General features: G+C 42.8%; 3 protein-coding genes and 1 long non-coding RNA gene across 4 annotated transcripts; 1 reads left to right on the top strand and 3 right to left on the bottom strand.

Moving 5' to 3' along the window:
- The first annotated feature begins 522 nt into the window (after nucleotides 1-522).
- On the top strand, nucleotides 523-3475 carry LOC136355520 (protein FAR1-RELATED SEQUENCE 5-like). The gene is made up of 6 exons (XM_066308214.1): nucleotides 523-599; nucleotides 681-903; nucleotides 1048-1303; nucleotides 1829-2286; nucleotides 2384-2671; nucleotides 2744-3475. Exons 1-6 carry the CDS (start codon nucleotides 523-525, stop codon nucleotides 3473-3475), a joined length of 2034 nt encoding a protein of 677 aa, XP_066164311.1.
- An 8181-nt stretch (nucleotides 3476-11656) lies between these two features.
- Nucleotides 11657-16031, bottom strand: LOC4332120 (wall-associated receptor kinase-like 14). Its single transcript, XM_015777737.3, has 3 exons — nucleotides 15144-16031; nucleotides 14065-14139; nucleotides 11657-13071 (listed from the first exon to the last, which is right to left on the bottom strand). The coding sequence occupies exons 1-3, from the start codon at nucleotides 15910-15912 to the stop codon at nucleotides 11801-11803; spliced, it is 2115 nt and encodes a 704-aa protein (XP_015633223.1). The 5' UTR covers nucleotides 15913-16031; the 3' UTR covers nucleotides 11657-11800.
- Nucleotides 16032-17063: 1032 nt separating this feature from the next.
- Nucleotides 17064-17811, bottom strand: LOC136355768 (uncharacterized). The gene is made up of 2 exons (XR_010740120.1): nucleotides 17726-17811; nucleotides 17064-17598 (listed from the first exon to the last, which is right to left on the bottom strand). It is a non-coding gene; the product is annotated as an uncharacterized lncRNA (long non-coding RNA).
- Nucleotides 17812-17837: 26 nt separating this feature from the next.
- Nucleotides 17838-24515, bottom strand: LOC4332119 (conserved oligomeric Golgi complex subunit 6). Its single transcript, XM_015777193.3, has 11 exons — nucleotides 24171-24515; nucleotides 23985-24037; nucleotides 23263-23410; nucleotides 23011-23118; nucleotides 22372-22439; nucleotides 21227-21350; nucleotides 20983-21129; nucleotides 20391-20651; nucleotides 20027-20311; nucleotides 19257-19400; nucleotides 17838-18631 (listed from the first exon to the last, which is right to left on the bottom strand). The coding sequence occupies exons 1-11, from the start codon at nucleotides 24384-24386 to the stop codon at nucleotides 18116-18118; spliced, it is 2070 nt and encodes a 689-aa protein (XP_015632679.1). The 5' UTR covers nucleotides 24387-24515; the 3' UTR covers nucleotides 17838-18115.
- Nucleotides 24516-24749: the final 234 nt, after the last annotated feature.

Here is a 24749-nt window from a genome sequence, read left to right as displayed (position 1 = left end):
CTATGAGGAAAAAGCGAGTAGTATCTAAGTTTAGAAATCTGTATCTTCTGCTGTTTGGGAAGTGAAATAAAATTGAGATGTTATCCTTTCATTTATCTATTTAAGTTGTGTGTACTGCAAACTCCCTGTTGTCATCGTGAATGCAATCCTTCACCAAGATGAAGTTCTTCGAGCAGAATATTGTACAAGAATGGAGCAGAGATTTCGAATTGGTTTCTGTGAGTGTAGCGTTGCGTACTCGGAATGTTTGTTATAGATGCTATTTTTGTGGCGGTATGGTTTCATCAGAATTCGTTAATGTTGCTAGTGGCTGACTTTCCGGAGTCCAATAACATGCTTCGCACGTAGGAGCCTTGATTTTCGGGGAGGTTGTTGAACAGCTAATGGAAAATAAACCGGAATTATTTGTCAGTATATATCCAACCAGCTGGAAAAAATGACGCCCTATAGCAAATTCTGTTTGCCGAAAGGGGTAGCTACCAGAATCCGTGCTGGACAGAAACAATATTCGCGAAGATAGCTATGGAGGAAGAAGGCTGGCCGGAGAAAGGTGGCGAGGATCATAGTGGACAACCCATGGACGTAGTTCCGTTGGAAAGGTATTTTTTATGTCAGTGTGATTGTAGTGTACAATTTCCCTTTCTGCATTGTTAGCTGAATTCTCATTTTTTTGATCCTAGGATCGTGGTTGAGGGGGAGGAAGATAGTGATCTGCTGCCTATTTCACTCTCTGACCCAGCCATTCTGTTGCCGAAAATTGGGCAGACCTTCAATGAGGACTCTGATGGCTATGCGTTCTACAATCTGTACGCTAGGTTCACTGGTTTTGGTATAAGGAGATCCAAGAACAGATACAAAGATGGAGGCGTGAAGTCCATGCAAGAGTTCTGCTGCATTCGCGAGGTAAAAATCTTTAGTGTATTCTTTTTTTTTTTTTGAAAACCATGGTTTCGTATTCTTGTAAGATTGGCAAGGTTCTATAGTGTGATGCGTAGGATCATCATTTCATAGGTTTTACGTAGTAAGGTGTTCCTGTAATTTATGCAGGGTAGAGATAATTCCGTCACTGGTCCGCCGACCAGGATAGGCTGCAAGGCTATGGTCAGGTTAAATCGTTCTTCTGAAAGTCAAAAGTGGAGAGTTTCTGCATTCGTTAGTGAGCACAACCATGAAATGAAACGGGACCTGCAGCATACTAAACACTTCCGGTCTCATAATTTCATTGATGAAGGGACAAAGAGGAACATAAAGGAAATGGTAGATAATGGGATGACACCTACAGCTATGTATGGATTACTTTCAGGTATGCACGGCGGGCCGTCCTTAACCCCCTTTACAAGGAGGGCTGTGACAAGAATGGCGTATGCCATCAGAAGGGATGAGTGTAGCAATGATGTGCAGAAGACACTGAATTTTTTTAGGGAAATGCAATGCCGCAGTAAGAATTTCTTTTACACCATACAGATTGATGGTGCTTCAAGGATTAAAAATATATTTTGGTGTCATTCTCTTTCCAGATTAAGTTTTGACCATTTTGGGGATGCAATCACTTTTGATACTACATATCAGACTAATAGGTATAACATGCCATTTGGGATTTTTGTCGATGTAAATAACCATTTTCAAACAGCAATTTTTGGTTGCGCTTTGTTGAGGGAGGAGACAATCGAAGCATTCAAGTGGCTTTTCCAAACATTTACTGATGCAATGCATGGGAATAGGCCTGCAGCAATTTTAACAGGTATATGTTTATTTGGATGGATCAGTGGTGTGTTTAATGATATGTCTTCTGTTTTTAATCTCGAATGGTTGTGAACTTCTTTTTTAGATAACTGTCATCAAATGGAGGTGGCGATCAAAGCGGTTTGGCCTGAAACTATTCATAGAGTTTGCAAATGGCATGTTCTGAAGAATGCTAAGGAGAACTTGGGGAACATTTACAGTAAAAGAAGCAGTTTCAAACAGGAGTTCCACCGGGTGTTAAATGAACCCCAAACAGAGGCAGAGTTTGACAAGGCATGGTCAGATTTAATGGAGCAGTACAATCTCGAGTCTAGCGTGTATTTGCGCAGGATGTGGGACATGAAGAAAAAATGGGCTCCAGCTTACTTCAGGGAATTCTTTTTTGCTAGGATGTCAACCACACAAAGAAGTGAGAGCATGAATCATGTTCTGAAGAAGTATGTAAAACCATCCTCTTCGCTACATGGATTTGCAAAGAGGTATGAGAATTTCTACAATGATAGGATTGAAGCGGAAGACGCTGAGGAGCATGATACATACAATGTATGTTTTTTTTTAATTATTTCCGTATGATATATCGGTGTATGGTACTTTCTGCTGAACATGTTATAATATGCTTGTCATTTCTCGTGAACTGTAGGAGAAGGTTTCCACATTAACTAGCTCGCCCATTGAGAAACATGCTTCTCGGGTGTACACTAGGGGTGCATTTTCCAGGTTCAAGGAACAGTTCAAGCTAAGCTTTTCATTTATGGTTTATCATACTTCTGATCAGCATGTTCTGCAGCTAGTCCATATAGGTGATGACACCTTGCAAAGTTGGGGCAGCAAAGAATTTAAGGTTCAGGTTGACCTGACTGAACAAGATCTGTCATGTGGATGCAAGCTTTTTGAACACTTGGGAATTATATGCTCCCATATTATCAGAGTAAGTTTGAATATTAAGCAGTTCTCATAACGCTGTTGTGTTTTTGTGTGTTAATGCATAGTGTTTTTGCAGGTTATGGTACAGTATGGTTTCACGGAAATACCGAAGAAGTATATCCTGAAGAGGTGGACAAAAGATGCTAGAGATTCAATCCCAAAGCACTTGGAGGAGTCGTACTTGAAGGATAAGGAGGCGGCATCATCGAGAACTTATCGGAACACCCTCCTGCACAAGTCTGCACTTGATATGGTTAGACTTGGTGGTACTAGTTCGGAAACATATGAGAAGACAGTGGAAGTGTTGACAAAGCTGATTGGAGAACTTCAGGTCATGTGTACTTCGCAAGTTGTAAACAACAAGGAAATTCACTGCGGAGATAGAACAATTGGGAAGAAACCTACTGGTGTGCAATTGGATGATAGTGTAGACAGTTCTGACTCGGAGCCTGGAATGTCTGATGAATTTTGTGTAGCCGATGAGGACGGCATTGGACAGGATGTTTCTGCTGGTGAGGATTCAGTTGATGTGGACATGACTGATGTCAACGAAGAAGACATACTCCCTCCTGAGGTTAGAAGAAGTCGTGGACGACCGAGGAGTACCAGACTGATGTCGAAGGGAGAGACATCTAGCAAAGCAAAGAAGAAGAAGGCTAGTGAGAGTACCTCCAAGGACGAGTCGAAGAATCACGCCAAAGGAAAAAAAGAGTCAACGAAGCAGATTAGGTACTGCAAGCAATGTGGTGGTCATGGCCACTATAAGAGTACATGTGGTCGGAAATCTAGTTATGAGAGGAAGAAGTGAGTGTAATTATTCTGTTCAATGTTCTGCAGGGTTGATGTTAGCATTTCGTTTAGCATACAATGGAAATTTTATTATTATTAAATTTCGTCAGCAGAACATGTAGTTCATTTTGAATATTTACATTTGGCAAACATTGTAGGAAATTTGCAAACACTAGTTTTGTATTTTCCTATTTTCTGTTGTGCCTCAGAGTATGTGGTGAAGTTGTAGTCTTTGGAAGCATCCTATTGGAGCAGAACATGGCTAATTGTTTCTGCTAGAGGTAGTGTAGGACGAATCTTCGTGGGAGCCAAAAACGTTTTTCATCATGCTCTGCATCGGGAGCAGAACATGAAAAGAGTGCGTGTGGTGTTTTTTTAGATGGGGTTTAGCACGGTAGCAGAACATGGCTAGTAGTTTCTGCTGTTGTTCTGGTGGGATGTTTTCTCGGCAGCAGTACATGGCTAATAGTTTCTGCTGTTGTTTGGTGGGATGTATCCTCGTGGTAGCATAAATCAATTGGCATACTGTTCTGCTCTGGGAGCAGAACTTGTCTTTTTTTCGCCGGGCATGCACTGATTTGGATCGTGTCATGATCTGCTCTCTAAGTTTGGAGGAGAGCTGATCACGTAATGTACGGCAACAGAAGATGTAATTAGTTTGTAGTATTTAATTTGCCATAGGTGAACATCATGGATTTGATGTTGGGAAAATCTAAATTTATGATATTTGGAAGGTAAATGACAAATTCATTAATTTGGGAAGAGAATAGCAGAGAACATGAAGCCTTGAAAAATGTTGAATAAGAACAAGACAAATATTATTGGGACCTAACAAATTTTAGATAATAATGATGTAACTGAATGTAATCTTTATTTTGGCATGCTTGCATAACATGCTCAGATCTTGTTAGATAACTTCAGGCAGTGAACGACGAAGTCCGGCAGAATAGCTTCGTTGCCTTTGAATGACAATAAGTTGGACAGAAATTCCTTTCGAAGATCTCGTTGATCCTGTTGTTAATATAGAAAAATATTTATTATAAAAGGAAGCTACTTCAATGAAACTTAAGTTGAACCTAGTGTGTACATAAAACTCACAGATTTTGGGGGGTTCACAAGGCGAGTTCCATCCCAGTTTCGCATGTAGTAGAGCACGTGAAAGGCACATTCCAGCCTACCAAAATTGTTATTATTGTAATGACCATAAATGAGTAGAATGGAAAAATTAATTTGGATCAAATTGGGAGCATGAACTGGAACCTGTTGTTTATAGCTGGGATGGCCGAAGGGAACTCAGAAACCCAGTTTGGTATATCCTCGTCCCAATCTGGAAATGCAAGCTTCATGCACTCCTTCAGAGCAGATGAAATGTGAAATTTTGTTTTTAAGTGTCTTTCTGCTGTATCCTCTGATCTTTTCGAGGCGTCTCTCAGTGGGTCAAGAATGCATAATTTTTTTTTCTCCATATCAAATGCGTATAGAGAATAGTGCAGTGGTTGAAGTAGTGGAATAAATATCTGCAAATTAATATTGACATTGCAAAAGTTAGTGGCCTGAACATTTGCACTTGATGTACTGAATTTTTCAAGATGCTGTTAATTATCAAACCAGGTGGCAACTAGGTACGTCATATGGTATCAGGGAGTCATCTTTGAATGAGGGGAGATGATCCTCTGGGTTCCACTGGTCATCACCAGCTGTTGCAAACATCTACAGCGCCATATTGTGTTAAAACACACCATATTTAAGAATTAAAATAGTCTAGAGTAATTGGAAGCACTTACTGCAAAATCTTGATTTAAGAAATGTCTCCAGCCTACAAAATCAGTTCCTCCAAATCTCTGTATCTCATCCGCTGCTAATACTTGAACTGCAACATTGAATGTTTCTTCTTGCATTTGAGTGTCTAGCCGAATAGCCTGTTGTATGTCATGTAGGCTTAATGACATAGGGACAGGTTGGGAGATGTGAACCCAGATTTTCCTGTTAAATGTGATATCTTTACAATTAGTGGTGAAAGAAAGGAACATTTCAGGTAGGTGGCTTACATTAGAGCTTCTGCATGAGCGATTGAAGTTGTATATGTGTATAAATCATCAAGTGTTTCAGATAGGTGGCTTACTTAAGAGCTTCTGCATCAGTGATTGAAATTGCATATGTGTATAAATCATCAAGTGCCTTCTGGTCATGCCTGACGAAAGAGTGTTGCTTGCTCAGAAATGGTGATTTCACCGAATGGCTTGGTTTAATCGACCTCTTTGGCCGATCGAATAGGATATCAGAAGGACCGCCGATAATTCTCCTCTTGGATTTAGGTGGGAGCTTTGTACATGCGTACTCCTCACGCATGAAAATCCTTGCCCCACTCGTCTCTTTCAACATAGAGTACGGAGAGAAACTACTAAGTTTAGTTTGTTGGTAACCTATTATGAGACAGAACAGTAAGAGTGAGACATATTATGTGCATGTGGTTGGTTATGAATGAAAATGAAAAACTGATATAGGCTTGTGGGTATCATTACCTCCATGCGAAGAGGGAGTTTTGTGCATTGCATTACCTTCTCCGGATTTGTCAGAGGCATCTACTGACTTTGAGATTGGCTGATCTGGGGTACGTGCTAAAAAGTTGAGTTCTTGTTCTTTGTCAGAGTCTTCAGCCACATTGGAGATGTCATGACCTGGGGTACATGCCACCATGTTTGCTTCTTCGATATCTTGTGTTATTCCTAGATTAAAGCTTGGGGGCTCGATGTCAGACCTGGCATCGTAGGTACGATCCACATGGATAGCCTGTGTACAGATATATCAACAATTCTTATGGAAAAATGGATTCTTTTTATATTGAATAGATTGACAAACTACATGAGATTGCACCTCTATTGCACCCGTATGATGGCCAAGATTGTATTTTTCATCATGTTTGTTTCGCAGCTGAAACCCAAAAAAAATGTCAGTAGTCTGAAGTTTCTGCACAAGGGAAATTTCAACAAGAATACTCTACCGGCAGGAGAGTTGATTTTACCTTCATCTTTCCATACGCGGGGAAAGGATTCCGGTTCTTGAGAATTACATCCCTCTCAATGAATTCTGCTATCATGGAGTCATTGTACACGCCAATCCTTGGAATGTTTTCCTGCTCGGGAGTGTCCGTCCCGAAATCCAGATTGTCCAGATAAAAAAGCTGAGCAGTATAAATTATAGCATGTGAAAAGATGTTGCGAGTATATTAGAAAGTAAAAGGCAAATAATTCGAACGAATAATAGGATAATCTCACCTGAGGTAGTATAATGCAGCCATTGATGTAACCAATGCTTTTTCGATGGCGTATTTTGTGTTGCAATGTTGCTGCTGCATCTTTGATGTCATGCAAAACAAATTCCGCCCAGTTGTACTTGTGAATATTTTCTACATCAACCAAAGCCTTCATATACCTTATAGATATGTGATTGTTAACAGATTGAGGAGCCAAGAATTTGGTTACAACGAAGATTATAAAAGCAGTCTTGAATACAATCTGTTCGTGAACAGTCATCGTCCTGTTAAATTTTTTCTCCAATATCCTCTGAATTGTTACAATGGTAAGTCCATCAAAGGAATCTTTCTCAAAGATTTAACACATATAAGCCTTAACATCTTTTACCTCGTTTTTTATTGCAGGCAAAATCTCCTTCCGTCCACAAGGGATTCCCAAAAGTAGGCTGACATCCTCACATGTCAAACAAATTTCATGTCTAGATCCCGCAAACAGATTACCTGATGATGGGTCTAGCTTGCACAGAATCCATGCTCCGAATTGCTTGTTCAGTTTAGTCAGCCTCATGGAAAGCAACCCATAAAACTCCATCTGTTTCACTAGCTCTTTTTGCTAATCACCAAAACCTGAGAATAGATCTGAGAGAATAGCAGGAGTGCACCTGGTGTAAATTTTTTCTTGTACTACCTTTTTACCCTTGATGCCACTTGTTTTTTTGGAATTTGATACTGCAGAACCAGGTAGCTGCTTCCGCTGATGCATCTTTCTTGCTTGAGCAGCATGAAGGGCTCTAGTGAAAACAGAACTAGAGCCACCACCACCTGAAACATTCGCACCTGCTGCAGGACTGCAAAGGTGCTGCAAATGCAAAAACATAAACAAAACAAATTAGTAAGAGATACGATCAAAAAAAGACTCAAAGATTAGGAAAAAAAATCCATCAATGGCTGCCGCGAGCTTCGACGGCGCCGGCGTTGGGGCGCTCGGCGTGCACGCGGCACATTGGGGCGCTCCTCTCCGGCAGCCTGCAGCCTGACACTGCTATACCGTACCAATGTCGGGTTGGTGCTGTTCATTGTCGCCATGGCCGGCACCACATTCACTGCAAAATAACAGATGAATATGGCAACAAACCTTGGAACTGGAGTTCTCCATGCTAGACCTTTCAACGTTATCTGCAACGCAGCCGCCGGCGAGGCTACTAATCTGAGTTTAGATGGGTTAAGAACTCTCAAAACGCAAAGAACGGTTTTAGATCGATAATGTTCTGCTCGACGGGATAATCATCCTGCTTTCTCGCTTTGGATAAGCAAACTGAAGAGCGAAAAAACCACCCTGAAATATATCTGGTCAGCTGTCTCCGAACAAAATTCTATCTACAACAAACTCAGGAATCTTGATTCAATTTTCGAATCTGCTACAGAACAGAAACAATCTTGTTGACCCCGAGGGAAAAAAAATACGGGTAAAAGAAAACGGGTAAAAGTATTCGATTCAATAAACCCGTTAATAGTCATTACCATTATCTGGGCAAACGAATTGAATTGGTGGCGGACAGGGAGGGAGTAGCTACTCCCGGTAGTAGTATATAATTTTCCTATATATATATATATATATATATATATATATATATATATATATATATATATTCAATGTTAGATTTAATGGAATTAAGTAGGTGTTATAAATATTACTAAAATTTTATATAAATTTGGTCAGACCTAAAGAAGTTTGACTACTAAAAAAAGCCAATACAATTTGTAGTATGAAATGAATTGAGTAGCATTAAAAATTCAACTTTAATTCATTGAATTTAATCTCTATTTAAAAGTCGCTGATGATGGCTAGTTCACGAGCTTGATTCGCTCCGATTTTGGAAAAAATGGAAAGAAGAGATTGAGTGGATCAAAAGCCCTCAACCAATTTTGAGAGATCGAGAAAGATTCAGCCGAATTTGATGGGGAGTGTCGACGTTTGAGATCGTGACTACGGTATTTTGCATAGTATATATGGGGATCGTTAGTACAGGGTATATGTGATATTAAAGTAAAAGAGATGGAGACAATGATTTTTATATAGGTTCAAGCCCCTTATTTGACAGGTAATAGCCCTACTCCTGTTGACCGAAGCAGGTGTTGCCCTTTATTCATCTGAATCACACAAGTACAATAATTGGGATAACTTATCTAGCTGTCGTCTATTTGGCAGTATGGATAACCAACACGTAGTTGACGACAGGGTAGTCTTCCTCCTTGAGTATGAACTCGGCGAGATCGGCGATAACGCTAGATTCCTCTTGTTGGCCTCCGCAGACACCATATTGGGTTTGTCTAGGCTTATCTCTGATGTCGATATTCGTCAGCTTGTCTTGGCGTGTGTTGGCTTGTGTATTGTGTGTCTATCTATTTTTGTTTTTGTTGTTCCCTCTCTCCCTATGGGGTCTTGTATTTATACCCATAGATGTCCACTTGTTCAAGTAGAACTAGGGAGACCAGTATGGATACAATCCGGGTAGTCCTTGTCGTTTCCGTATAGAATTATATTTGTCCTTCCTTATCCGGAACTCCTTCTATATACGAGATATGATTCCGTATAAGACTTGGTATGTGGTGGGCTCTGCCGAGTTTAGTCAACTACTATTAGGTATGTGATATCCATAACTATGATAGGGAGTATCGGCTCCGGCATTGTACGGGTATGGGACCACCTTTCGGAGGTTGAAGATGGCATTGTGTGAGCTGGGCCTACGAGTCTACTTGTTGGCTGGTGCGAAGAGAGGCAGGCTGAGTGGAGCAAGGTAGCAGACTAGGCTGGGACTGAAAAGGAAAAAAGGAATGAGCTTTCGGACCAAAACCAAGGAAAAAATTTCATTAACTTTTTTAATTACAATGTATAGCGATTTCAATGAATCAATTTATTGCTTAGGTCTTAATAGTTGTTGTATCACTAGAAAAACTATTTATCCGTTGCAACACAGACATTTTTTTCTAGTCGGCACAAATCTTAGTAATACTACACCGACCTCTGGTCAAATAGGACCATCCTCTTATCGAGGGCCTAAATCTATAGAATAGATTCCCTGTATATCCTTCAAAACTCACTCAATACCTTTCATACTCCTTAAATTTACTCGATCCCATTTATACCCCTGAAATTTCAACTTAATCCCTTCCATGACCTTGTCGTTACACTTTCCTTTATTTCACTATTGCAATGTCTTTTATGCCCTTGATGATTTAGATTTGAATATAACCTTGAAAAATGATTGAAAATTTTGTTTGAGTGCACAATATGTGCATTTTATGAAACTAACGAGACTAAATAATTAGCGCAGAAATTTTTGACATAAATTTTGAAAATAAAACAAATGTAATAAATTAAAATTTTGATTTGAAATTTTTATAGGACAATGGATTCTTTTTTATCAGGAGCATTCATAAAAAAAATATCATGTGCATTGGTAGTACTATCTTTGTATAAATGCTCCTTATTTTATGACTTTTTTTAAAAAATAAAATAAATACATATTTTTTTACTCCATTATCTAAAAATAAATTTTTTTCATCAATAATGCATCACACAACAAACTCATAACTATAGTAGTCTCATATGACAAACTTTTACATTTTTAATAATGTAAATTTCTATGTTCATACAAAGGGTAAAATGGTCATTTTTACAGAAATTAGACGGTCAAATGACAGGAGGGATATGGAAGGGATCACAATCAAATTTTGGGGGCTTACAAGGAAGTAAGCAAAATTCAGGAGTATAGAAGGAATTAGCAAAATTTACAGAGATTTACAATAGATGGCCATAAGGCCCGCTCGGCACGGCCCGAGGCGATCGGGCCGGCACGGCATGGTCGGCACTTCGGGCCGTGTCGTGCCAGCCCACGGGCTGCACCTCAGGCCTAGGCATGGCCCACCAGTAGTCGGGTCGTGCCAGCTCGAAGGCACGGGTGGCCCATCGAGCCTTCTTTAAAATAAGTATATTTCCCCTCCCTTCTTGGGATCTGGCATATATATAGCTAATAAGTCTATTTCATGTCCTTAGTCTTTGGGCCGTGCCATATAATACGTCTATTTTTCCTTCCTATTCTTTGTGCATATAGATGGCCAAAAGGCCCGAGGCCCGACGACCCGGCCCAAGCACAGCACGGCCCGACGGGAGTCGGGCTCGTGCCAGCCCGGCCCGACCGCTGGGCCATGCCTGGGCCTCCCCACTAGTACGTTCGTGCCGGGCCGGCACATAAAGAATAGGGAGTACAAAAAGACATTATATGCCACTGTCCAAAGAATAAGGATGAAAATTAGACTTATTTTAGCTATATATATATGTCAGACCAAAGAGGAGGGAGGTAAAATAGATTTATTTTAGCTATATATATATATATATATATATATATATATATATATATATATATATATATATATATATATATATATATATATATATATATATATATATATATATATATATATATATATATATCACAGCCCAAAGAAGAGGGAGGAAAATAGACTTATTTTAAAAAGGCACGATGGGCCACGCGTTCCTTTGGGCCAGCATGGCACGGCCCGACTGCTGGTGGGTCGTGTCTGGGCCGGAGGTGCAGCCCATGGGCCGGCTCAGCCCGGCACGAAGTGTCGATCGGGCCGTGCCTGGGCCGGGCCTTGCCGGGCGGGCCTTATGGCTATCTATATTTATACGTGCCTTACATGTGATTGACAATAAGTCTGTTTCGCATCTCTGAACTTCGTGCCAGGTCGTGCCAGCGCAGCGTACCGAAGTAGCACCCCAGGCACGGCACGACTGTTGGGCTGGTCCGGCATAGGCATGACCCAAGTCAGGGCGTGCCGTGCATTGGCCAGGCCAAATCACCATGTCTTGGGTCGGGCCATCGGGCCTTAGGCCATATGGCCATCTATATATGTCACTGTGTGTAGCTTTAACCACGACGTATAACCCCATATTCAATATTGCAGATATAAACATCGACAATCGATGCACAAGGGATCATTGCATCAATTACAGATCGTTCTAATGCTACTTACACCTAAAATGCCATGACAAGGACATTGATTGAGTTAGTTCAGGGAGCTATTCCTCAGCAGGCTATTTGAGGAAGGGGAGCTCCTATCGCTGAACCATCTCTCCTGCACGGACACGGGGGAGTCGGCGACTGCACACTTCGTCGTCTCTTGCTTTACCACTGCGTTTGCCGCGGCCTGCCTCTTGCTCTTAGCGGTCCCCCAAGACTTGTCCGTGCAACGTGATGGAGCCGACGAGCAAAGCGAGGACGTCGTTGACATGAATGTGGCGTCATCCGTGGACGGCGCCCACCCGCTGACCTGAATCTGTTCCAGCTCGTCGGCGACCTCAGCCATGGAAGGTCTCATCTCGCTGTGGAACGCCAGGCACCGAAACGCCAGCTCGGCCACCTTGTGGATGGACGTGAGAGTCCAGGCGTCCCTGTGCGGGTCTAGGTAGGGGTCGACGATGTCGTCGAGGCTGCCTTTCCCGATCCTGTCGACGGCCAGCTGCGCCAGGTTGACCTCGCTGCCAACCCGGCTGAAGTCGACGGCCTTCATGGCCGTGATGATCTCGACGAGCACGACGCCGAAGCTGTACACGTCGCTCTTGTCCGAGAGGTGGAAGTTCTGGTGGTACTGAGGGTCGACGTACCCCGGCGTGCCCTGCGGCGCGGTGGAGATGTGCGACGAGTCGACGGACGTCATGCCCATCCGCGACAGCCCGAAGTCGGCGACCTTGGAGTTGTACTCGTGGTCGAGCAGGATGTTGCTGGACTTGATGTCGCGGTGGTAGATGGGCGGGTGCACCTCCGAGTGCAGGTACGCGATGGCCTTGGCCGTCTCGACGGCGATGCGGAGGCGGACCGTCCACGGCACGGCCGGGCCGCGCTCCCGCTGCAGGTGCTGCGCCAGCGTGCCGTTGGGCATGAACTCGTAGACGAGGATCTGCTGCCCGTGCTCGATGCAGCAGCCGAGGAGGCGGACGAGGTTGCGGTGGCTCACCGACGACACGAGCTTCACCTCGTTCATCACGCGGTCCAGCCCGGCGTTGTCGCGCTGCTTGATCCGCTTCACGGCCACGAGGCGGTTGTTGCTCAGCCGCCCCGCGTACACCGTGCCGTACGCGCCCGTGCCAAGGCGCTGGTCCTCGGCGAAGCCGTTGGTGGCGCGATCGATCTCGCGGTACGTGTAGAAGGGCACCGTGCAGGACGCCTCCGACAGCAGCCGCTTCGTGCTCTTCTGGCTCCGGAGGGCCGCCGACCGGCGCCGCAGCAGGTGGTACACCAAGCAGGTGATGCCCATCACCATGGCTCCAAAAAAGACTCCTGCATTGTGTGAGCGCAAAGAATCCATCATGCAATCCAATTACAATTGCGGTTAAAGCCTAGTGGCTTTGGTTGGTGTGGTTGCTTAGCTTCGAGCAAATAGGCCGGGAGATCGTTAGGAAGTGAAAAATAGCCAAAAATCTGGCCTGCTAGACTAAATAAAAGATAAGGGACTAAGGCCATTTTTCTAGTCCGGATACCAGCCCAATTTGAAATCGCCTCAACTCTACTACCCAAACAATTTAAACTTTCTCTAATCTGGGCCTTAACTCTGTCTGAGTTCAAGGCCCATTCGTTGCTACTCCCTCAATTTTAATAAATTATAAGACATTTTAACTTTGTTACAAGTCAAACTATTTCAAGTTCAATAAAATTTATATAAAAACACACCAACATCTATGACACCAAATTAGTTTAAATGAAATCTACAATTTTGTGTTAGAAATGTTACTCTGTTTTTCTATGAACTTAGTCAAATTTGAAAAGGTTTGGTTTAGAAAAAAAATCAATACATTTTATCATCTGAATATGGGAGAGTAGTTTGGATTTTGAAACATTGGAATTCTTCTATTTCGACACATGTATTGCTGCCTCAAACTAATTGGTTCCATACAAATATTTGTAGGAACTTGCTACATGGGTCCTCTCGAAAGTCTTGAAATGTTCGGCTTGAATGGTGTCTGGTTTAGATATTTAGGACGGTTTTTAGATTTTTGTAGGAATTCAGGGGACTTTTTCTTAGAACAAAATACTAAATAATATTAGCACCATATCCTCCTAAATATCAGTCATGTAGCCATACGTATGACGAGCTGTTTCTCTATGGATGAAGCTCAAACCTACATAAATACTCTGTCTTTAATTTCTGAATGCTACTTGTAAGATCGATGAGCAAACTGCAACGCATTTTTACTAAAATCAAATTCCAACCTCTTTTGGCCAAAAGTAGATATTGTTTTCTCTGACAATCAGACGAGATTTATAAGCAATTACCTGCCACAAGAAGGCCGATCTGAACCAACTTGCCACATGATCCTGATAGGTATTTTGAAGGATTACACTTTGGAACTGAAAAAAAACAAACATTAGTGTGAGATTCAAAGGGAAGAAGGGAACAAACGAGGAACTTTATTATATCAAAGTTGACTTCATACATTGAGAAAAATCAACATAATTTATGCAGTGATTTGGAAAATTCTTCTTCCAGGGATGAAGCCATACAGAGAAGGTAAGCATGGCAGCACCTAAAAAACTATGGGTGGAACTACACCCCACTTGGTTGATCTGTATTTTTCTTAGCAACTGGTTCTTGTTTTTATGAATAATTATGGGACTCAATACCATCTATATAGGATGTCAGGCAAAAGAAAGAAACAAATATTCCTCAGCACATAGGCAGGCAGGCAGGCAAGCATCAAAGCCAACATGTCAGAAAAATATTTCTTCGAGAGCTTCAAAATATCTAATATATCAATGGCACTACATTTCAAGCAACTTGTCGTAGAAAACAAAAGTTCTGATAGTACTTAAATCGATTACATATCCTCTAATAAATAACCGAATATACTCTTATGTCACTTGCGCAAGTAGTACATTACGGTTTGACATCAGCGAACCACCCAAAAATAATTAGCTTGAACTGCCAGTCGCTTTACATGTGTGACGGTATGAGAACCCAGTTGACAGCACTTGCAGTTGTGCAAGGAATGTTATAGCGAACGCTCTCGCACCTACCAGTAACAGAGGCTTTTTTTTTTTCCTTTGAAAGGCCGGTAAGCAGAGCCTTTCGCTGTTCAATCAAGTGATGATCAAGTTAATCGTTCATCTTTAACGCTGATTGGTCATTGGTCCAATCCTTGGTCTTGCGCTGCTGGTTAGCTAGGTGTATAGTCAACGAAGCACAAGATATGCTTACTCTACTGTGTACTGTCTACTCCGGACGATTAATGGTTATGGTCGAGTGGCTAGAGTAGTTAGCTCGCAGGATTTGACTGACCAAATCAATGGACGAAAAAAGTAGAGCAATGAAGCTAATCAGTGGATACTATCCAGCCAATGTACTGAGTACTGACCTCTCCGGCAACCGGCGCCGGCGGTGTAGCCGTCGCCCTCGAACCCCTCCTGGCACTCGCACCGGAACGCCTCCTTCTGCGTAGACGGCGGGGTGAACCCGTCGCAGATGGCGTGGCTCGAGCAGCCGCACCGCCCCTGCACCCACCAATCCAGCTCCAGCGCGGTCAGCTGCAGCGCCGGCCCCGCCGTGTTCGAATAGATCGACGCCGACACGAGCCCGCGGCAGTCCGAGCCGAGCCGCCGCATCTCGCTTCTATTCAAGAAAGGGTCTGTGACGTTTGTCCCGTCGACGTTGGCTTTGGTAGAAGGTAAGACGCAGCGGATGGAATTGCAGCTCTTCTCGAGGTAGGCCTCGGGTGGGATGCTGCAGTTGCTGAGGCGGGCGGCGGCCTGCGGGTCGCACGAGCTCACGACCAGGGCGTTCTGCGCGGTGGGCGCGTAGTTGTCGGTGAAGAGCGCATCCAGGGACTCGTTGAGCGGGCGGGAGCAGTTGGGGGGCAGGGTGAGGACGATGGCGCGCGGCGTCACGTTGCTCACGAGCAGGCCCAGCCCGCGCGTCCCGCCGAGCCACGCGGTGCCGGAGGCGTCGTCGCAGCCGAGCTGAACCGTGCAGCCTCTGGAGAAGCCGAACGGGTACGGCACCCTCATGCGGCCGCAGCTCTGCGTGCAGCTGCCGTTGCCTCCGCCGCCCGTCGATCCCGCTGATCCGCGTGCTGCGTGCAGCAGCAGCACCACCAGTGGCAGGAGTAGCCGCGCCGCGCCCCGCATCTCCCACGGAAACCGGCTACCGCGTCCGCGCGAGGCGTCTCATCCGAGCCGAGCTACTGAGCAAGCGATGCGCGACGAGGCGCCGGGCGCGCGCTTGGAATTGGACGGGTGGGTGGCCTGGTGGGCTTTGCCGCCGCGGCTGATGCGATGATGTCTTTGTTTTGGATTCTTTGGCGCAGAATTCCGCATTAAAACCAGGCCAAGTCGGACCAACGACCAACCTACTCCTGCATCTCCTCCGCTTCTTACCCCCATCCTGTACTGCACAGGCAGCTCATCGGTGGGCCCCGCGGAGTAACGCCACGGTACAACCGTGCAACGCTGCCATGGAAACCGATCACTAAATTATCCATCGCTTCATCCTGTTACTCTTTGGCCGTGGCCATGTCACGTCACGGCAAGGAATGCGGGGCCGTTGTCTTCTGCCGGCTCATGGACACCCGTTCCCACTTCCCTCCCGTCGCTGTCACGGCTCAGCGTTCTTCCGGTCTTCCCTGCCGCCGTGGCCGTGGACCGGCGACTCTCGCCTCGCCTCACACCCGTTCCAGTTCCACCCTTAAAACACGTTGCGCCACTTGCCCGGTCCGCCTGCCAGCGCACGAAACCCTCGAACTAATCCAAATCTGAACGACAAACCTACGGTCTGACCAAACGGAGGACACAAACGAACATGGAGCGGTTGGACGGTTTTCTTCTTGGTAAATACGGCGTAGAATAATTTGTTCAAGTTCGAGGTCCATGCACATATAATGTCGATACGGAGTTAATAGGTGAAATGGTGAATTAAGGACTCAACCAGACCAACGTTTAAAGATTAGATGAAACTAATTTAGTTGTACTAGTATTAGTAGTTAGTAGTACGCTAGCACAGTAAAGGACACCGGCATTACATTAACTATTCCATCAAGACAATGGAGCAAACCAACTTTTTGTAGGTCTCTACTTAATACGTTTTTGTTCATAGGGAAGATGTGGAATTAACTTGTACTAGAGGAAACTTGAAGGTTTACTGAATCCTTTCAACGAAGTTGCTGTTGATGTACCGCAAAGTATCCAGTCAGTTAAAATTAGGAGACATGCCTAACCCAATTTCAGTTCTGATTTCTGAAAGGAGAAAATGTCATAACAGGACAAACAAGACGTGCTCGTGGAAATTAAGGACACCAAAATGATTGTCATAAAAATGAATGGAGTAAGGCCCTGTTTAGTTTCCAAAAAGTTTTTCCCAAAAACATCACATCAAATCTTTAAACATATGCATGAAGCATTAAATATAGATAAAAACAAAAACTAATTGCTTGAGCCTAATTAGTCCATGATTAGCCATAAATGCTATAGTAACCCACATGTGCTAATGACGGATTAATTAGGCTCAAAAGATTCGTCTCGCGGTTTCCATGCGAGTTATGAAATTAGTTTTTTCATTCGTGTCCGAAAACCCCTTCCGACATCCGGTCAAACGTCCGATGTGACACCCAAAAATTTTCATTTCGCGAACTAAACGGGGCCTAATATTCAACCAAACCTGTGTAACTTGTCAGGTTGCCCCTGATTAGCAGCACTTATTTCCAACCTGCCAAACTTCAGATTTTCTTTCCTTGCTGCAGTCAACCACTCCAGCTGGTCCATGCGCCAAATCAGCGCAAAAAGGAGCTTGGATAGAACTATAAGGGGCCACAAGGAAAGCTGAAACAAGATCAATTATAAGTGTGCACTAGTACTGAAAATACAGAGGATACAGTTAATTTGGATGCTCTGCAACTTAAAAAGAGAGAAGGTTATGCAAATGGATCGAGAAAAGACAGAAACTTACCAATCTGCATATGAGCAACCGAACTGCCAGTTTGACTTTATTGGTTGGCACGTTGGATGTAGTTTTCTAGAAAAAGCAAATCATATGCATCCATTTTTTAAGAGGGTACTCATGCATTAAAAAAGGTGGATTTATAACTAAATATCCACTTGCAAAAGGTGCAAAGACATACAGGAGAAACACTACGATTCAAGCAGTTTTACTTTTACAAAGATAGAAAAAACATTAATACAAGAGAAACGCTATGATACAAGAGTTCAGTGAAGGTGTAAACAACTTCAGTAAAAGAATTTGAAATCACACCTTTTCGTAGCAAATATACCCCACATTGACATTGACTCTATAAAAGGGTTCTCTCATTAACATGTATGAAGAGATTGTGAATAGACCTCAGATTTCTAGTATAGTCCTTATCTGCTCAGGCGAGTGTTTTACTAAAGACCTTGGGTCAGGGTAGCAATTCTTTGGATCCACCACTGCCTTATAGATCAGTTCATAAGCTTCCGCCAGAGCTCTAGCCAAACCATAGCATGCATCAGAACGCAACCTTGGTACCTGCAGCTGCTCAAATTCAGGCAAGGAACCTTCTGTTCCAGTCACTAGACCATAGAATGCCTTCAAGCATTCCAACAACATTTGCGGTGATGTCTCCACAATATCAGCCAAAGGTCGTGCGTCATCCTTGCTGCCAGTAGAGCTATAGTCCTTTATGTATGGCATCTTGTTTGATAGTCCACATTTCCTAAGAATGCTATCAGCTTCTTTATCTACTAGGGTGTGCAAATGTGTTTCAATCATAGACCGCAGGTTGTTAATATAACTTGTAGCAACATCTTGGCCCATCAATGGTTCCTGAATAGCTGACAAACAGTTGATGAGGTAGATTTTGGATGAAGATTCACCACTCTGCACATGTTATGACATATATGAGGAAAATGATAAGCAAATGTCCAAAAACGATCGGCACAGCAGAAGCAAAGTCTATCCAGCTGAAATGTTCGAAAGCAAATGGGTTTTAGACCACCATCAGAAATCATGCTTTCATCAATCAGATTTCAAATACAAAAGGTTGAGACTCAAAGACGGTGATGCCAATCGTTAAATTATGTACATGCAATTCCCTCCATAAAGCCAGCGTTAGATAATAAAAATTCAGATTGCATGTAATTTGGCATGTGTAAGAGCAATTTATATAATAACAAACCATGAGTGTTTCCCATATCTAATAATGACATCAAAATATGAATTAGAAATCGACAATAATAGCAAGTTCCTAGTTCAGAATTAGAAATTAGAAATGAGGTGAGAAAAAAGGTTGTCAGTTTTACTATCTCAATCCCAAACCACATTGAACTTTTTTAAGTAGTCCCACATGAGCCACATTTTCTTGGTCCAAATTATCCACATTTTACAATTACAAACTTAAAATTACCTACAACATGTGCTCAGTAGCCAGTGAATTAGGTGAGTACTATTCCATATACTCCAGGTATTCTATACAGCGGAAACAAAAGAATTATATGCTACTAACCAGAAAGGATGTTGATGAATTCTTAGATAAAATAGCATCAACTGAGATTGAATCTCTATTATTTCCAGTGGGATCAGAACTAGTTCTACCACGCCGTGCAATTGTCCCTTTTGACTTTTGTGCCTCTGCAGCTTGCTCACACATCTGTACAGCAAGTCGGGAATATCAGTAACAGTATATCGCAACAAAGTCATACTGTAGATAACATCCCAATATTCCAAGACAAGAAGAATAATTATTAACATATCCAAAAAGTAAAAGAAAAGAGCTGTCTCTAGGTAAAATATAAAATTTGCACCAGCTGCAGTAAACTAGTAACTGGTTGCACCAGACATAATAGCACAAGAGCACATCGGTTTTTAGTCAATGGCCTAACGATGCAAGTATGGAACTCCTATAATCATTGGACATAGTAACACACGTCCCACAAAACCGCATAAAAGAATTGGAGAAGCTCAAGAGTTTACCACATTGGAGCTAATTGTGAGAGATCATATATGGCAATGCCAAATGTGTAGGAGTACAAACATGATACTATATATGTTTATTAGTTTAACATTTACTTAATATTATACATCTACACACACAAAACTAAAAATAGCATGCAATCCCTTTCATTGGAAAAGAAATTGCAGCGTGATTAGCAGATGATCGATACTAGCTGGGATAACTATGCAAATTTGCACTGTGGGCAAGCTAAGTCGCATGCCAACCAAAACTTTCAGATATCTACACAGACTACAAAGCAAATCAAATACACAAAAACTCACCTGAATTATAGGATCCAGTATGGCAGAAATGACAGGATCGAAATTTGGCCTTTTTCCAGAGGCAGGAACCATCATGCTATTGTAGGTATTTATGAGTTCAAGCAACAATGAAATTCCTTCTCTCACTGCTGGAGGGGGAGAGAGGTCAACAGCAACAAGTGGAGGATATCGCAATAACTTTTCTCCTCGGCTCTTAAGGATATTAAAGAATGTCTGCTGCGTTGCATCTCTAAGTGACCATATTGTATTGCACAGTGCAGCGTCTCCACCCAACAGATCTGATATCTAGAACAGAAAAACATTATTTGTAAACAGAACAGCTCATGGATATTCTAAATGGCAAAAAATAGTATGTCAGACTTACTGTGTAACCATAGAATTCCAAGGTATTGCTAAGTTTGTAAGAAATTATCAGGCTTGGTTGTGACTGCAGAACTTGTTCAACTCGAACTTTAAATGGTCGACAAGCCCCTTCAAAAATTCTATCAAGAACAAAAGTTATATCATGCTCTCCTTTGGAGGGATCACCTTCTCGGACAGAATAACGACGAGTAGTTGGACCACTGTCAGTCATCGCATCCGGATCAAGCAAAACAACTATAAGCTCTCTTTCAGATGCCAGAGCCTACACAAATGAAGGATTTAAAATTAAGGGATGGTAAAGAAATGTCTTATAGAAACACATGCATGATGTATATGCTTGTTATTTGGGAGAAAAATAACTATTCATGTCAGTTATATCAGATGGATTAAGCAATAGAACTATAGAGCCCTCAGATGCCAGTGCCTTCAGAAATTAGAGAATGAAAATTTAGTACGTCCAAAGCAATATCATAAAGGCACAGATGCAAGGTGTATTGTAAATGCACACGATTTGGAAGGGCAAAAAGAGAACCGAAGTCACTCATCCTTTACTAGTTCCTACACTAGGACCAAGGATGGACAAAAGAAAATACCTGATGTAGCCACCCCAGCATATCGCCAACATAACGAAGAGGATCATGAGCATGCACTTCTATTGGTCTTGGGAGCCCTCCCGGTCCACCTCTAGTAAGAGCACTTATAAACCGTCTGAACAAGGCATTATGTCTCATATTGGCAACCTGTCGATGCAGATCACTCATCATAACATGTAAATTGTGGCAACTTTACTATCTTCAAGGTAAACTTAGTATTCAAAAAGGGTACAATATAGCATACCTCTTCTGCGCAGTACTTAAATAAAACAGGTCTTTCCTTCAGGCATCGAACAGCCTTCTTTAGAAGTTCACTTACTTCAGGGTTGTCAGTATCACCTAATCTTTTACATTCAACTTGAACCCACCTGAAAAGAAAGCAAGATGAATTACACCACTTGAACATCAAATGTCAAGCGAACATGTTATAAAGAGCAAAATGAAATAACAGATTAGTCAATCTGAAGGTTCTATAGTTCTTATCAAGATAACTAAGGGTGTGTTCGGAACCCAGAGTTCCCAACTCACCCCTCTCTTTTTCCGCGCGCACGTTTTTCAAACTACTAAACGATGTGTTTTTTGCAAAAAGTTTCTATACAAAACTTGCTTAAAAAAATCATATTGATCCATTTTTGAAAAAAAAAAAGCAAATACTTAATTAATCACGCGATAATGGACCGCTCCATTTTCCGTGCGGGGAGTTTAGTTCCCAACTCCCCATATCCGAACACAGCCTAATTCCTCAGTTGTACCTAGTAACAAAATAAGGAGTGGTTGAACTTCATGAAAACTAAATTAGACATTCATGCTTTGGTACATAATTAAGAGAATAGATCAAAAACTAATGAACTAGCCAATAGAGGCATCGGCAATAAAAGCTAGTGAATAGAAATTCTAAATGCTACTCCCCCCGTTCCAATTTGATCGTCGTATTTCACCTAAGCAGCAAGACCAAGGAGCAGTTACTATCCGCATCGATCAACATACAAACGCTTCGTATCCATGCATGTCGCTCCATCAATTTTGCATGCCGCATGAACCAGCCAATCAGCTGTAACGCATTAATTCCACGCATGCAGCAGCTCCCAACTTAACTCTCGCAGAGCCAATGCATGCATGCAGTGCTGTGTAATACGAAGCACCGTTATCGTCTGCCCGTGATTTCTGCTGCTTCCTAACGAAATAGGACGATCAAATTGAATTTCTTTTATTTTTGGTAATGCGACGATCATTTAGGAATGGAGGGAGTATTGTGGAATGAACACTGAGATACAAGGTAAGTAAAAGAAATGACACGAGAGAGAGAGAGAGAGAGAGAGAGAGAGAGAGAGAGAGGCGAGGGGAGGGAGGGAGAGGGAGAGAAGATTACTATAGAAGGACAGCCAATACCTGCATAACCTTTCGTAAGCTCCTTCTTGGTAAACAGACATCATATCCATAAGTTCCAAACCAGCACGCTGAACAAATATAGAGAAAACAAGATATCGAAGTAAACACTACTTTCTCTTGCTTAAAATCAGCCATTAATAGTACAAGCAACACGTTGCATGCCAAAGCATCTTTATCTGGGCAGAGATGAAATATAAGGATGGTGGCTTTATTTTTTTGGTATAATCGTAGCCAAAAAAAAACACTACTTTCTTGGTATAGTTTAGGGTGATCTCACATAGTTTGAGCATGCTCAATTCTTATCAATAAACTGGGTTAATATAAATCCATAATTGTGGAACATTCCAAGCTAAAAAAAAAAATGTAACTGAAATATCCTATCAACTAAAATAGTTGTGGAACATTCCATAATCTTTTTTTTAGGGGAAACATTCCATAATCTTGGTATACTCATGAATGTTTTTACTGGCAGCTGAAAATCCAACTTTCCTGCTTGGGTTGAAGGTCTGAGGATATAACATGCACTAAAATGTTATGATCTGTTACCTAAGTTACAGGAATGTACATAGTAAGATAAACAACAAAGTTTTTATGATCTGTTACCTAAGTTTACAAAATTCAAGGATAAAGCACCTGTACCTGGTGGTGTGTTCGCAGCAGAACCTTGCAGTTTGAATGTATTTCTTGGACATGCAACAATGCCTTGAAGAATTTCTCATCTATTTCTTCGTCCCGGAGTGCATGTATCTATTAATAGAAGAACAATAGATAAATATGATGGACATAAAAGTCGAGGTTGCATGCACTAAAAAATGAATAAGACATCACAGTTTGGCAACCAAATCATTGATTCATTTGTTTGATTGATTCTATTGTATTAGGGGGTATTACCTCTTCATTTGAAAGTTGGTAATCCCTCAGGAAGCATGACACAATTTCCTGGCGCTGAGTGATAACCTCAAGTTCTTGTTGCAGCCTCTCCGTTGTACTGATGATATCCCCCGTACTTGCACTACAACTGCCCAATGCTTCCTCAATCCTAACACAATGAAAGAGAATAAAATCAGCACTAGTAGAAAAAGTAACCATGTCGAGCATTGCGCATAATAAGAGGAAAACACAACTACTTTAGGACCAACTTTGGGTAACAATATAACCAATTATGTAAGAGATTTTGCAGTTTCTTTTTTGAAGATGTCCTAGTGGCTAGACACTTGAATTGTTTTGAGTACTAGGCAAGTAGGCAGCAAGTGTCAAACTATGTTAACAAAAAATGTAAATTCCACGTAGTAGAGCAGCTGGTTATAATAGTATCATCCAAACTAAACCAACCTAACAGCTTGGCTCATGGTAGAAAGTAAAAACCTTCTGCAAATACATTTCAGCACCCATGCGAGTCAAATATTGTTTAGGATCCATAACAAGATGCTAATACCAGATTTTACATCCAAACACCAACCGTTCCTACATCTACATACAATTAAGCTTTGACTTCTTTTTACGGGGAAAGCTTAGCCGAATCTAAAGTCTTGGACTGAGATTATAGTACAATTCCACACAGGCAAACAGGAAAAAGGAACAAAATGAAAGCGCGGAATGGATGGTACACTCACTTCTTCCAGGAATCGTTGAGCGCGTGCACCTCCCCCTCGACGCGATCCAACGCCTGAAACAGAAATTGCAATCACTCACAAACCAAAACGACTAGAAATTACAAATTTACAATCACTCACAAACCAAAAACGACTGGCTCACGATGCGGTGGGTAGCAACGCGCCAGTAGCGTAGCGAGCGCAAACCTTGTGGGCAGGGAGGGAGGCGTCGAGGAAATGGCGGTTGATGGTGAGGCCGCGCTGCTCGACGGAGGACTTGAGGTTGCGGCGCGCCTGCGGGGTGTTCTGCACGTAGAAGGTGGAGAGCGCGCCCAGCGAGGCGAGCAGATCCGGGTTGTCCGTCCGCGTCTCCAGCACCTTCTTCAGCTTCCGGGACACCCCCGGAGCGAGCGCCGCCGCCATCCTGATGCCCTCCGCGCCGCCGCGCCCACCGCGCTCAACGCCGTCGAGTCGGCGATCTCCTCCCCCTTTCCTCCTCCCTCCGCCAGGAGTGGTTGCTCGTCTGAGATCTCGGTGAGAGGGGAGTGGGTCGCGGGTCGCGTGCCGGCTGGCCGTGCCGTGTAGCTGTGTTGGCTGCAAGGCTGGCCCAACTTGAAAGCCCACAAAAATACATGGCCCGCACTTGAATTGAAGGCCACGGAAGCCCAAACAAGGATGCGCATGTGCACTATTTCATCATCAAGCCGACAATTTCGCTCGTCCTAAACTCTCCTCCACTAAACTACGAATCTCTGGTCCCCGTTTTTAGCCATACGCTGATAATAC

Source organism: Oryza sativa, chromosome 3 (assembly GCF_034140825.1).
Source record: "Oryza sativa Japonica Group chromosome 3, ASM3414082v1".
Taxonomy (NCBI): Eukaryota; Viridiplantae; Streptophyta; class Magnoliopsida; order Poales; family Poaceae; genus Oryza; species Oryza sativa.
Note: the sequence above shows the minus strand (reverse complement) of the source record. Positions and strands in the feature narration are given on the sequence as shown.